At 52.8% G+C, this 13872-nt stretch overlaps 2 protein-coding genes across 2 annotated transcripts; both read right to left on the bottom strand.

The window, feature by feature from the left end:
- Positions 1–823: 823 nt before the first annotated feature.
- Positions 824–3077, bottom strand: PG985_003059 (F-box/TPR repeat protein pof3; the record flags this gene model as incomplete). Its single annotated transcript, XM_066822828.1, has 5 exons — positions 824–1642; positions 1694–2201; positions 2282–2520; positions 2620–2892; positions 2970–3077. The coding sequence occupies 5 exons, from the start codon at positions 3075–3077 to the stop codon at positions 824–826; spliced, it is 1947 nt and encodes a 648-aa protein (XP_066690260.1).
- Positions 3078–4646: 1569 nt separating this feature from the next.
- Positions 4647–6231, bottom strand: PG985_003058 (uncharacterized protein; the record flags this gene model as incomplete). The annotated part of the gene is made up of 5 exons (XM_066822827.1): positions 4647–4767; positions 5377–5542; positions 5590–5669; positions 5993–6090; positions 6199–6231. The coding sequence occupies 5 exons, from the start codon at positions 6229–6231 to the stop codon at positions 4647–4649; spliced, it is 498 nt and encodes a 165-aa protein (XP_066690259.1).
- Between the last annotated feature and the right edge of the window lie 7641 nt (positions 6232–13872).

The following is a 13872-nucleotide window of genomic DNA, read 5'->3' as shown; positions in this document are numbered from 1 at the left end:
CGGAGAGTCTCCACCTGATCGGGTCGTGATGTAAGATAGGTGTACATGGATGGAATTGGAAAACAAATGGGATGATGAGTTTGGATCCCTTTTCGCTCGTCTCGATTTCCTGCTTCTAGGCATGGAAATAGGCCGGGTGGAAAGGGACCAGCCAATTGGAGGAGTATCGGACGGATGGTGTTGCATGGCTTGGAAATGGGGAGGCCAAACCACCCTGTGTTTTATTTTTGTTTTATTTTTTCCTTTGTTCTCTCCCCCCGTAACGGCGGCGCGTGTGATGGATGGAGAGGGGATTCCGGATCAACGGCCGATAATGAAATGACGACTCGATTGACGTTCACGACAGACATATATAATCTTGTATACTGGTGCGAAAACAACCCTTGACGAACAAACAATACATATATATAGATCTGTTTCATTACATACATACAAATATTCACATGGACTTTATCGCTCGTGCTCTCTGTTCACTTGGATGACTTGGTTGCTGATGCAACTACTATCGGAGACAATGGGGAATTGACTATACTTGATGGCATCTCAATGGAATAAGTTGAAAGCAATGATGCGTCTCTGTCACGGCAGCAAATACGAATACCTGTGGAACAGCAACACTTGACTGTATAGACTCGAGAGATTGAACTATTAAGCATGCATTTGTTTTTGTATATGAATAGCATTTTCTTTCTGCTAGTGACATACAGCTGCTCGTCGATTACTATTACACAATCATGTTCCAAGCAGTATAAGTCTTTTGTCCCTTCTTCTCTCTCTCGCCTCCCCCCTCCCTACTTCTTGTTTCCTTTTCTTGCTCTTTTTCTCACCAATCGTACAAGCGCTTCCACCGCTCGTCGGACGAGCCCGGGTAGGCCCGCCTGTGCACCTCGCCGAGGTCCTTGTCGCGGACCCAGGCCTGGAGGTCGTAGGTGGGGAGCTCGGGGTTGTTGTGCCAGAGGGCGGCGCTCCGGACGCCGCCGCCGCGGTCCTGGGTCTTCTTGATGAAGGCGACGAGGGTGGCGGCCGCGACGGCCTCCTGCCCGATGTCGAGGGAGGTCAGGGCGCCGCACTGGGCGACGATGGAGGTCAGGGTGGCGTCGAGGTCGATGAGGCCGTGGCGGAGGTTCAGGCCGCCGACAGTCAGGTGCTGGACGCACTTGTTGCGGAGCCAGGCGAAGGGGTCGTTGTTGGGTTCCGCGGGTCCCGTGGGAGGGGCGGCCCGGGACCGCTGCGAGGGAAGCGGGTACGGGTTCAGCTGCAGCTCCTCGAGCGACCTGTTTTCGAGGGAGGGTATGATGATCCGCTTCAGCTTCTCGGGTCCGCCGCCGGCGCAGTTGGTGATGGAGAGGGACTTCAGGTTGGCCAGGATCCCGTCGTAGCTTCCTTCATAGAGTCCGGTATCCCCGAAGAATATGTCCAGCTGGCTTTTATCGAGGAACAGCTCGGTGATCTGCTCGCTGATGCCAAACAATGGCATGCCCGCGGCAGGCAAGTCGATGGGGCTGCGACCGACAGTGCGACAATACAACCGCTCGACCTTGGGCCAGAAACCAAGCTCCGGGACGTCGGAATCCTGCACTTGAAGGGTGATGGTATCTAACCATAGTTCTCGAACGTTGGGCGTGCGACTCGCAATTGAGGGCTAGAGACACGTAAGAAAAAAAGTCGGTAAAGCTGGGTATCATGTTCTTACCAAGTGAATCGTGGTGCCGTTGCTGCCTGAAAGCCTCAAAGTTTCCAGCAGAGGCAGGTCAGGCCAAGACGGTGTCCAAATGCCGTGGGCAGGGAGGCTCAGAAGAGACAGGTCCCGGAGCGTTTTCGAGCAATGGGTGAGAAACTTGTCAATACTCTTGGTGCCATACTGGACTCGGTTACCGAGGTGTAACGTCTCGAGCCGATAGGGGATAGCGGTGGTAGCAAGACTGTCAGCTAGATCGATGGATCCTTTCAAGGTGAGGTGCTGGAGCTCACCGCAACAACGGGAGAATAGCGCAAAGTGTTTGGCCAAGAACCCCGACTCGTCCTTGATGGTGAAGCCTCTTAGACGTCCACACGTATACGCCTGAATATAGCGATGGAAGACCTTGCTTGCCAGCCCGTGCTTTGAGCGCCTGAGAGTATAGGACTGGTGCAGCCAGACATCTCGCGCGTCGGCACTTTCAAGTTTCGCCTTCCAGGTCTTGGAGACTTGCAGGCAGCGGCTGTAAACCAATGGTAGAGAGTCGTTAGCTTTTTTCTGCTCCAAGTTAAAGTTATGCATTGGGGTATGTTGGGAACCCACCAAATTTCTGTCGTATCCAACATGGTGAAAATCATGTTGATCAACTCCAGGGGCAGCGCCTGTATGGGATCAACTTTGCGCATCACCTTCTCGACAGCGTCTGCTTGCTGGCGCAACACCTCGAGGCGCGGGTGATCGGGATATTTCTCCGCAACCAACATGGCGCCCTGACTGTATGCACTAAAAGCAATAGCCGGTTTCTGTTCCTTGCGGAGGATCTGTCCCAAGCGTAGATACCCCTGTGTTGCCAATATCCAAGTCAGCCATTACAAAATCCTTCCTTGGTGACAAAACCTGCCTGCATACTTGGCCAAGTGCGGGTAGGGGGAATAACGTACACTGGGGTCTCTAGGGTTGCGCCAAATCATTTCCGCGGCGAGGCTTGTAGCGGTAGCAGATTTGCCCTTGCTCTTCTTCATGGCGACCAGAGTCAGGAGGTTGAGGGCGTCCATGTGGCCCTGATTCCGGCAGCGCTTGTCCAGCTTGGCCTTGCATTTGCATCTCGCGACCAGCTGGCTCCTGAGATCGCTCTCTTGGAGGGCACGCAGCAGGTCTCTGCAAGTGCAGGGCCCGTCCGTCACGGTCGAGTTTGGGCAACATCCTCTGACAACCTAGGAGATAACATTCGATGAGCCACTCGGAAACAGAATGACGCAAAAACCGATCGGATTGCTGCTACTCGACTCACCTCTTTGAGGAGCGTGACCGCCACAGTCAGGTTCCCCGCATTGTAGGCGACCTTGCCTCGCTCCAGCGCCGTCTCTTGGGAGGCAGCAGTAGAAGTGGTTCGTCGCATCGTGCAACAAAACAGAGCCGCAATACAGCCAGGAAGAAATGATTGATGGGTCTGGGTTGAAAGCCTTGGTAGGTTGAGCCGTCCTACGAACTTTTAACCTAGCGAAGACAAACTCACGCTGGCACGCTACGCCTTAGTTGGTGAATACAGGAGTTGGGAGAGATGATGTTGAGCCGATTGCCGGTGTTGTGCGACAATCGCTCTTTTACGATCAAAATGAAGAATACGAAATCGTTTTCTTTCTCTCCGGCTAAGATCAGCTGAGGCGGGTTTCTATATCGTGCTCCCCGCAGCTGTGAGAATCTGCCGATTCGAGTCGTCGCTGTCCGGTTGCCGTTGAAGATTAGCAGGAAGACGCGTCGCGACGCGTCTATGCCCAGTTCAATTAACTGGCCTTATCGATAGAGCGTTATGTAATTGATTGCCCCTCCTGGACAGCTCACACCTCCAAATGCACCTATGCTTCTCCTTCCCAATTTTCCAACTCTCTAGGACCCAAGGCCAGAAACTCCATGACCTGGCCAATTCATCAATATGGTACACGTGTGTTTTACAAAAGATCTTGGGGGCTGTCTGGATTGCGTCGTGGACTTCATCACCCGGCGATTAGGTGGTAAGAGTTAATCCCGGCCTATTTCCATGACTCGCGTCAGCCAGGATGCACACGCACAGTGGGCCATATGCGTGAGGCAATCAGGCAAAATCCGGTGCTCTGGTAGCGCGACGGAAGCGGCTGCTGCGGCAATGCTAAGCGCAATGAGAGCAGGGGGGTTGAAGATTGGTTTTCACTTCCCACCCCTCCCGTACGGAATTCAATGGTGCTACCTGGAATCCCATCCCATCTCCCTCTCGGGGCTGTGAGCAGTAGCTATCGGCAGCAAGGTAAATGCAACCCAAAGATGACGTCCCCCAGAAGAATTCAGAGTCACCAGCGCCGTTTCGGGTCCGAAGTTTGGCTACAACACGGCACCGAGCACCCACAGCAGAGTAGTGAGCAATCGCATTCGGGGGCTATCCCTTTCATCCATAAATGAAATGAACATTGGCGGTACCGATGCGCCTAATAAAATAATAATACCCCGTTTGAACCCATTATACATATTTAGGAACAAAGCATCGCCTCGAAGAAGTAAAGTTGCGGATCCACAATATACGAGCTCTGGGTTTCCCTGGTAAACCTGGCCGATCTCCACGGTCCACCGATCCTGCAAGGCATACTTTGCTTGGAGCCATGTTAGTATCGGCTAGCACTCAGCAGGTGGGTGTTGGCTAGCGGCGGCAATGCAGACGCTTGACGCGCTCCTAGCATCTCAGGACTCTTCTCTAGTCCTTAGCGGCTTACTACGTCCGATGACTACCCCGTGCCCGCACGCCACCACCCAGCGACCGGCGCAAGCTGGCTTGGGACTGTGATCCCCGAGAATGTCATCCACTCCGATGCAATCGTAGGCAGATAGATACATATGATCCAACTGACAGACAACCCCGGAACGTCATCCGATGCCAAAAACTTATAACACCTAGTATTCCTTCGTGCCCACTGTATTAGAAGGATCAGCCCATCCCAGACTACGCCCCGCCTTCGCGGATGCTACGGGGACCAGCCAGGCCTGTTCCGACTTGCTTCAGAGGCGGTGGCTCTGCACTTCGCTCCATGTCTATGGCGCCTTCCTTGCCGCAAGTTCCAGATCTGTCCACCGATAGCAATTATGCACACCAGTCGATTGTGTGGGGGCAATTACACAGGAGGATAAGATGCAGGCCAGGCTTCTCTCGGTGGATGAGCCCTGGGGCTCCATCTATATTGATACCTGGCAGAAAGCCCATTCATTCAACAACAGCAGCCTACGCCTCCCTATAATGGCAACCCAGAATCCTCATAACCCCAGTTGGCAATCCAGAGTGTTCTACGCGGTGTTGTCTTTGGGGGCGCGTGGCAATGCGAACCTCCCAAGATGCCGCCTCACGTGGTCTTCGAGCCCGAGGCAGCAGCCGGGGGCCGCTCTTCCTGGGAATCCGCCAGAGAGCCTAGGACAGGGGCCTGCGGGAAGGATGTAAGGACATCGACCAGAGTGCCACAACCCACCTCTGGGAAGCCAGCTGGTGCTATTAGGTGCTTACTCAGTCCCTGGATACTCGGAAGCTTTGATTGCTCTGACGATGAAGCTTTCGTTGACGGGCGCGCCAGAATGCCATAGCTCGTTGCTCATCCGCCATTTTGCGCTTGCCACCCGCAAGGGAGTCAGAAGCTTATGTCCACGGTTGGCATGGTAAAGAATCCAACGCCGGCATCACCTACGCCTCCAGTAGACCGGTTTGAGTGAGGGGTCGGGACCGGGCGAGTAGTTGCCTTGGGTTCACGGTGTCCTCAAGACCCGAGGATGCCTTCTCGCCTAGGATAGGCAGAGACTCCGTTGACCACTGCCTCCTTGATCGTGACACCGTCTTTGCGATGAATGCGATGGCTACGTGGTAGGTAGCGTGTAAGTACACTTTCGAAGCCAGTAGGTACTCCCGCCGGGTGTGCCAGTAGCAAGGTTCTGAGAATTTCGGGATCTATCCTTCTCGGTAGGAACTCTCTCGTCAGAGGCACTGGTGGTAGTCAGTCATTCCGGAAGTCCTACCATTGGCGAGAGAGAGTCACTGCTGACTTTCTGACGAGAAATCTATTCTGGAAGCGAAGCGAAGAAAGATGTTACCGTTTATCGTCGGTCGGGTAAGCGCCCGGACGAACAATAGTGCCTGCCTATGCTCTTTCAGGTTGCTGATTGCGGATTGCATGGGAAATTCGCATTCGCCATGGATGTTCTAATTTGAGCATTCATCTCTCCTGCTTGGTGGTGTGGTGCGCACCATGCGGGAAAAGGGCCAGCACGTGGGGCGCAGGGATTACCATCGCGCGCACGTTGTCTCACTCAGACCAGCCAAGACTGGGTTGGGCAGAGTCTCTAGTAAGAGCGGCAGTCAGAAATTGGTTTACAGCAAGCCACTGGCCAGATTGGGACGGGTGGTTCTGGAGTGGCATCAGCAGTGGTTGATGGGGTGAGATCCAAATTTGGACCCCAACCTAGCCGTGAAAAGAATAGACTGCGGCGGAACCGCTGCCCCGAAGCTTACCTACCATACGGCAAAGGGACTGACTCCTGGTAGGCATTGCGTCCAGAGTCTGTAGCTGCTGCGGTTTTACGCGCTCGGAGTATCCATCGAGTCCAGTCAATGTGAGTATGTAGGTAATTGAGAAGAATGTGTGTAAGCCTTGGTAGTGGATCAATACAGGGAGAAAATTGGAAATATCGAGGTTGCGTTCAGTTCAGATGCGGGTCAGAAAGAAGGTAACACACATAGCACAACTTTTTGCTGCACTTGAAGAGTTGGAGGAAGAATACGCGCGGCTGGCTCCCCGAAATACACGCGCCGCATCCTGCCGACGACATAGGCCAACAGTCTTCCTTCCACTTCGGAACCTCGTGCGAGTATGTAGCCAGCCACGTCAAGTGCGGGCATTTGTGGTTCGTGGTCTGAGGACACAGCAGGACAAAGATATCCCCGACAGGACTCGGTCTGGGTAAAAGGAAATGAGGACCACTGGCGAGGGGAAATCCCCGTATCGCACGCCAGTTTTGGTTTGGGCGCAAGAGACCATCGATTGATACTCGATAGATAGCTTCAATTGATGATACTCGTACATAGTATTAGAGGTGGAGTTGCCAGGCCGGGTCGAGATAACCAGACTTGAACGGGTGCTAAAAATAGGTCTTATTTTAGGGCCCGTAGTGGCACATTCATTCGGGGAAAGGGGAGAAAAAGAGCCCCAGCACCAAGAGCCCCACCGGCCACCACCGCTAAAACCTCCCAATCACTACCTATAGCGTGTTACTTCCCTATTTCCGTTCCCCTGTCCCTGCAAAATCACCCCCCACAACGAGCCACTTGCGGTAGACTCCGCCCTCCCATCTTACAACGTCGCCCGGCTTTTGATAGGAGGAACATTGGAATGGTCAACACCATCGAAGGCCCAATATGCACAATTTCCCACAGACGTCTACATATCGTGGCACGTACCTTGCAGCCGGGCTCGCTCGCTGTCTCCTCCCAGATTGCGGTGTCCCTGTGTCCTGGTAACAGCCCCAGCCCCTTTACCCCTGTGGTTAGTCAGCCCAGCCCAGCCCAGCCCAGCCCAGCCCGCTTCTCTATCTTGTGTGGTACCCACCTAGGTTACCCTATAAGCGGCATGCGAGGCTGAGGTGAAGGGCAGAAGAGCCTCTTCGCTTCTGGGTCACACCAGAGCATGGAAAGTCCGGAAAAGGGAATCAGGAGGAGCCAATCGGGGGCCGGACTAGAACCTCAACCCCCCACTATACAGCACGACGATCCGAAATAGCTCAACCTGCTCCCTTAATTGGGCACTACTTCGGTGAAGATATTGACGGCCGCAGCAAAGACGACCAAATGGTCTGGTTCCTACAAATAGCCTAGAGTCGTGACATGTTGTTCATAGCCTGATACTCAAGTGTGCGACCATGAGGAGTGCACTTCTCTGCTGCCCTTTGACTTAACCATTACTTGTTGCGTGCTGCAAACGCATCAAAAAAATTGTGACATTCGGAGAGATGTGAAAGTGGATTTTGTATTTCTCAAGTAGGGCAGCTTCTGCGGCCAAGCGCTCCATGGGGGCAATGTAATCTAAAGTCTATCTATGATCGATGCTATAGAAACAAGCATCCGCTCCGTATCCAGACGGATGAGCTGCCTGATTCTGCGATAATTGAAATGTTCGTCCAAGACCAGCTTTCGACGTTCACTAAACGAATGTCCTGCAGAACGAGCCCAGTCGCTCTTCCCAGCATCCTCCGCGACAAGAAAAGAAAAGGACAGGAGTACAAGCCACTGCTGCCAGAGCAATGTGAGATGCGACTGATTTTACATAGAATGCCACCTTCTAAGAGTAGAAAAAAAAAAAGAAAACAAGGATTCGAAGGGAGAAAGGGAAAAATGAAAAATGAAAACAAATGCCCAAACCCAGTCCATCCCCAGAGAGGAGGACATCCCGCTCGCCGTTTAACGCCTGGTATAGCCCGATGCGAAACCCAATCCAAAATGCTGTTGTATACGAACAAAAACTGTGGTCAGGGAACATGTCGCTGCTCCGACCCGACCCTCGCTTTCCGTCTCGAGGTTCCTCCGTGAACAGGTCAAACCCTGTCCCCATTAGCCGTCATTATCATATATCCTTCCTCCAGAACACCAATGCAATCAGTCTTTCACCGCCGCTATGCTGACCCAAAAACAGATGCCCCAATCGAAGAATGCAGTAATGGAAGAAGAAGCCAATTGTTGCGCGGCCCTTATTATCGTCGTGTGTTGCAGGCGCTGCACGACACGTGTTGTGTGTAAACGGGGTATCGACATCCGCCGTTGCGTCTTCGATAAACCGTGCTAAGCCTGTTGGGTGGCCTCCGTTCCATTGCGAAGATAGACGAGATTGTCCCAAGAATCGTGCAGTTGATCATTGGCCCGGCAGCGCCGGAGAAGCCGAGTTTGACATGATGCAATCGTGACCAACAAATAGCAGAGAGAGCTGTGACGGCCGGCGCGACGGCGACAAGCCTCTCGGTCTGAAGGAGTAAAGGTAGGCAGTCCAGTCCCGCATGTCAAGTCCCAGCAGAGGTGGACAATGCCAGGCACAGCAACCAATTACCAAAGACAGTACTTTTCACCTGTGGCGGCGATCGCTCCTGGAAGATTGACCGCTGTAGTACCCAGAGTCGGAATAGGTGTGTTGTGACGCATAGGAGCCTCCATAGCCTTGTGATGAATGGGCCGAGCAGGCATATCCCACCAAGATTGTCTTTTGGGTGATGTGGTGACCGGGCCGGCCGTAGGCGGCGCACCGATCAACCGCATGCTGATAGTACAAGCAGCGGCACGCAGAGTAGAGCTCGACTATTTGATAGCACATGTTGGCCGTGAGAAGACGCGTAGATGGGAGCAATTCTTTTCCGAACAAATACGTAGGGGTCGTGAAGCCACCCCTGTTGGTATGGCCGATCAGGTGCAGGCGAGAACGAGCAACAGATTCGTATAAGTAAAATCGAGAGTGGATAGTGTTGGATGTTGGGTGGTTTTCCTGGTTTGTTTGTTTGCAGGTGTTGTGTCTTGTAAGTGGGTGAAATCCACTTGAGTGACCGAAGCAAGGAGAAACGAAGTAAACAGAGAGACTGGTTTACAACAAGGGAAAGAGAAGGTAGAACGGAGACGAAAGGAAATATATTGGATTAGCAGGAAACGTGACAGGTGATGTTTGTGTGGTGAGTCGAAGGGTCTTCCGGCCATGGAGACGAGGACGGCATCGCAGCCTTGTTATAGCTGGCTTGGTGCCTGGCTGAGGGTACAAGCCCGGAGGTACTCCGATCTACGAGACTGACCACCTCCTACCTACCTACACTGGTAGGCAAGGTACGGCATGCAGAAAAAGGGCCTCGATAGCTTAGGTTAGCTCGCAGAAGGCAGCAGTGGTGGATGGCTCGAAGTGACTTCATCTTACAACCAGACATAATATTCGACTAGGGCTGCAGTTCGCATGCGGCTTGCATGCATGTTCTAGAGAGAAAAATAAAAAGAGACAGAGGTACAACGCATTGCTGGAAAGAGAAACACAGCTTGGTGGACAAGACCAAGGTGGATGGACAGACAGACAGGCAGGCACTAGACAGACGGACAGACAATAGGGCGCAGGGGTTATGCGGCAGGGTGCCTTGCAATGATGAGTAAAAGGACTAGGCGCAGCAAGCAGCGGGAGGAGTAGAGGAGAGCGAAGACAGGTTCGTGATGAGAGAAAGTGCTGTAAGTACTTTGTTGGTTCCGCTTTATTTTTTTTGGCCAGGTCAGGTAGGTACCTATTGGGGGATTAGGTTAGGTTCGTTTTTGCAGGTGGAGTCCCCTTCGTTCTTCGGGCATTCAGGTGAGGAGGAGGAATCTCTAGTGGAAGTGCCATCCTGGAAGCCGTTTGTTTGGTGGGGTGCCAGGGCCCGTGTTTGGTGGTTGGAACTAATAAACTAAGTACCGTACCGCTACTCCCCAGTGGGGGGTGTATGCTGGAGGACGGAAGGGGGCTGTAGGGGGAGCAGTGTACATACAAGCACTCATTGAACATTCCTCTCTATACATCTTGCATACATACTCCATTGATCATTATTGGCGGGATGGGTGTGGCCCAGAGAAAAAGACACCAGAGTGTGTGACTCGCAATATTCTAGGAAACCCGCGCTGGAGGGGCCGGTATGGCCAGGTGGTTCTGAGTACAGATTGAGTGTTGTGAGATCAAGTATGTAGAGATGGGGGATGAGCTGACACGGGGGTGTGGGAAAGAGAAAAGAAAAAGTGTCTTGTCACTTCCATGCACTTCAAGCTGTGTGTATAAGCTGCTAACATGGATTAGGAAGAGAGCGATAGAGAGCGAAGAGAGAGCGAAGAGAGGTATGTAAGATGCAAGTATACTGGCGGGTACTCTCGTTCTCTCCCTCTCCCTCTCTCTGATCACACCCCCGTTCCCGTTACTGGACGCGGTTCAATCCGCCAAAGTGGCAGCGCGGGAGGATTTGGATTGACAGCGCGGCCAAGCAGGAGTAGATAGAACAATCAATTTGAATTAGGTACTTAGGCAGGCGGCTGCAGTGTGTCGCTTTCTTGCAGTGCCGAGAACGATGCATTGATGCAACGATCAGCATCAGCGATCACAGGAGAAATCTCGCAGACCTGCACCCGCTACGCTACGTGTACCTACATCATGTAGGTCAATGTGCGTGCGTGTGTGTGTAGGTATGCACCCACGACTCCAGTGTTGATGCTTTTTCTAGAAACGCCAATCTGCATCGGCGCGGAAACGGGCCAATCTGTGGGCCAACCACCCGCCATCTTACGGCTTCGGGAGGACTTAACGTGTTGGCAGCGACATTTAATTCCACCGTGGTAGTCAATTACTAAGAGTCTGGGCTCGGTCTTTGTTTTGTTAAGCCGCACTTCTCTTCTGCTTCAGTAAGCGGACATATATGTGACGACCAGGCCAACGGCGGTTGCGTCATCCTTCGCATGTCTGGCGAGGGAAGATGATGAATGATGGCCAGAGTCGAGTGTCAGGAGGTAGAGAAGAACGCAGAAGAGGCAACACGTGAATGACAAATACGGTCTCTTGCAGACCTCGCTCGCACCAAGTGTACGACGACAGATACCGCAATGGTACTTTGCCCTTACGGGATTCGGGCCTGGTCCCTATGTATCCCGCCCTCGAAGTACCGGAGCTTGCGGGATAGGATGGAAGTAAGGGGACGGGGATAGGCGGATAGGCGGGTGGCGGTCGTTGCAAACTGGCAGGAGCCTAATCTGAGCCCGTTTCTCTGCCCATGAGCGTTTCAAGTCTCGACCTTGGGCATTGAACGCCTCCCATGCCGGGAGTCGGGGTCCAAATCAACGGCTGCGGTCACTCTTGCTGTCGGACGGCCATCCGTATTCCCAAGGAAGGAAGGCACGAAGGAAGGTTAGGTGGTAGGACCCTTGTAGGACTTAGGTACATAGAAAGGTCGAATCAAATGGCACAGCACCCAGACCCGAACCGGATCACGCAACCAGGTGAAATCTGCCTTTCTATCAATAAACCGAAAATAAAATTAGGAATCATTTTCATTGGTAGTTTTTCTGCTTTCTTTTTCGGTCTGCCTCAATTGTTTGATGGGTACATGATTTGTTTCAGAGTATATACCCACGCTCGCTGCTTGAGCCCCACTGGTGACTGATGAGGTGCATGCCAGATCCGTATTTGTCTGGCAGGCAGGTATCATTTGAGAAACAACGAACGAGACGTCATATTACTTAGCTGCATGTGGTGTAGCGGGAGGCCAGCTGGAGCGGCCCCCACCCGTCAATATATCTTTGCTCTCTGATTACCGGGCATTGATGCAAGTAAGTAGCTGTCTAGACCACTTGACGACCGGTACGGAAACAGAAACAAGCTGTGGCTGAGCATTCATGGTGCAATCGTATATTCTCACCCGTTGTGGCTTCCCCGCTACTAACTCGCCGTTTTTGGCCGTTCACGATGATGATGAAGAAGTCGTCATCTCATCTCACCTCCAACGCAGAAATGCCGGATAGAAGCAGCATGGGGCAATTGCGACACACAAGTGGTGGTCAGCCCCAATATGGCCCATTGGCACTCCTATGCCCTCCCATGCGACGTCCTTTGGTGGCATTCGATCTAACAGAACACGACACCACGTGCAAGTATGGATGATGACGCTACCGACGACGTCTGTTAGGGATAGAACGCACTTGGTCCGATTTGGAATAAGGTATGGCATGGATAGTCGTTGGCGCTGACAGATGCGCTTCTGGGTACATGCCAGCAGGTACTAATGTGCAATGGGCTGGTTGATAAGGCAGGGGTTGTGAGAGGCTGTGCCATGTATCCTGGAGGCAATCCAGGTTGCTTGGCCTGCCATTGGGCGCCGTACGGCTGGAAAGTCGAGTGGCTTGCCTTGGTTTCAATCACGTTGTTTCTGGCGAAAGCGGAAACGGTTTCATGCATTGGGCTACCTACCTCATACCCAAGCAGCCAACTACCCATTTGCCAAATGGCTACGTAATGACACCTGCCGGGATACGGTCACAGTATAGCACGGGCTACTATGACAGATCCGCTGTGGATAGCGAAGTGGTGCAGAGGAGCAATGGAGGTGCACTGGCAACTGGAGCTTTTGAGTGGCATAGTCGAATCCACCCTGCAATGCCCGCCAGCGTACGGAGTACAGAGATGCCCGTCATTCATTCTTCTGGGACATCGCCTTGTGGATATCAACCTTGGTTAGGACCCAGCACCCAGGCAGAGAGACGCCGGCACTAATGTATGCATATATTCCAGGCACGTATCTTACCCAATAGAGGTTACCTACTTACACCCCCCAGCGGCGTATGAGTCTTAGGTCTCTGGGCCTCCCAGCGGAAACGAACGGTGCCACTCCGTGTCATGTGAGTCGTAGCGGTGCCGGGGTTTCCACTCAACCCTACGTACCTCGGCAACGGACCGGGAAGCAGGAGGGGCCATGGTGTTTTTTTCCCATTCTCATCAATCATCTTTTCCATATACTAAGCGGGAACGGCCATGGTGTTACAGTGCAATCTCAGTGGTCGTACAGCCCAATCAGCTTAGTGTGCGCATACTGCATACTGGGAGCCATGGCTGGCCCTTTTCGCTTCAACATGTTTCTTATCTGCAGCAATGCAGCTTCGAAAATTTCGGTCGTGATACGAACAAGAAGAACAACAAGATGGCCATGTATTCAAGACAAAAAAAGACAAGAAAAAAAGAGCTCAGCATCGGGGGGTGAGAAGCTGCTGACCACGGCACGTGTATGGCCTATCCTCGAGATTTGCCATCATTAACGGCCCCCAGTTCTACATTGGCATGAGAGTTAGCCAATTTGAAGAACACCGACGGCCATGACTAGGCAGGCACGTTGGGGTCCATGACTGACTGATAAGGCGAAGACGTCTAGATTTAGTAATGTCGAAAAGCCTCCCTTGCCCGCATATGCGTGCGAAACCCCTAGGTTGACTTTTCCCCTCGGTCGCCATCCAATGCAGGACTTGGCTTGGCTACATGTGTATGGAGCCAAGTGCAGAACAGATCTACAGGTTCTCCGGCCAGCCAGCCAGCCCTACGCCGTGCTGCGCTCCGGTTGCCCAGGAGGTGGGTGAGTATTTGGGATGTGTGGTTGCACAGCACGGCGCTGTCCCAAATGGT

The sequence above is a fragment of the Apiospora marii genome, assembly GCF_038362585.1.
Source record: "Apiospora marii strain CBS 49790 chromosome Unknown utg000002l_segment0_segment0, whole genome shotgun sequence".
Taxonomy (NCBI): domain Eukaryota; kingdom Fungi; phylum Ascomycota; class Sordariomycetes; order Amphisphaeriales; family Apiosporaceae; genus Apiospora; species Apiospora marii.
Note: the sequence above shows the minus strand (reverse complement) of the source record. Positions and strands in the feature narration are given on the sequence as shown.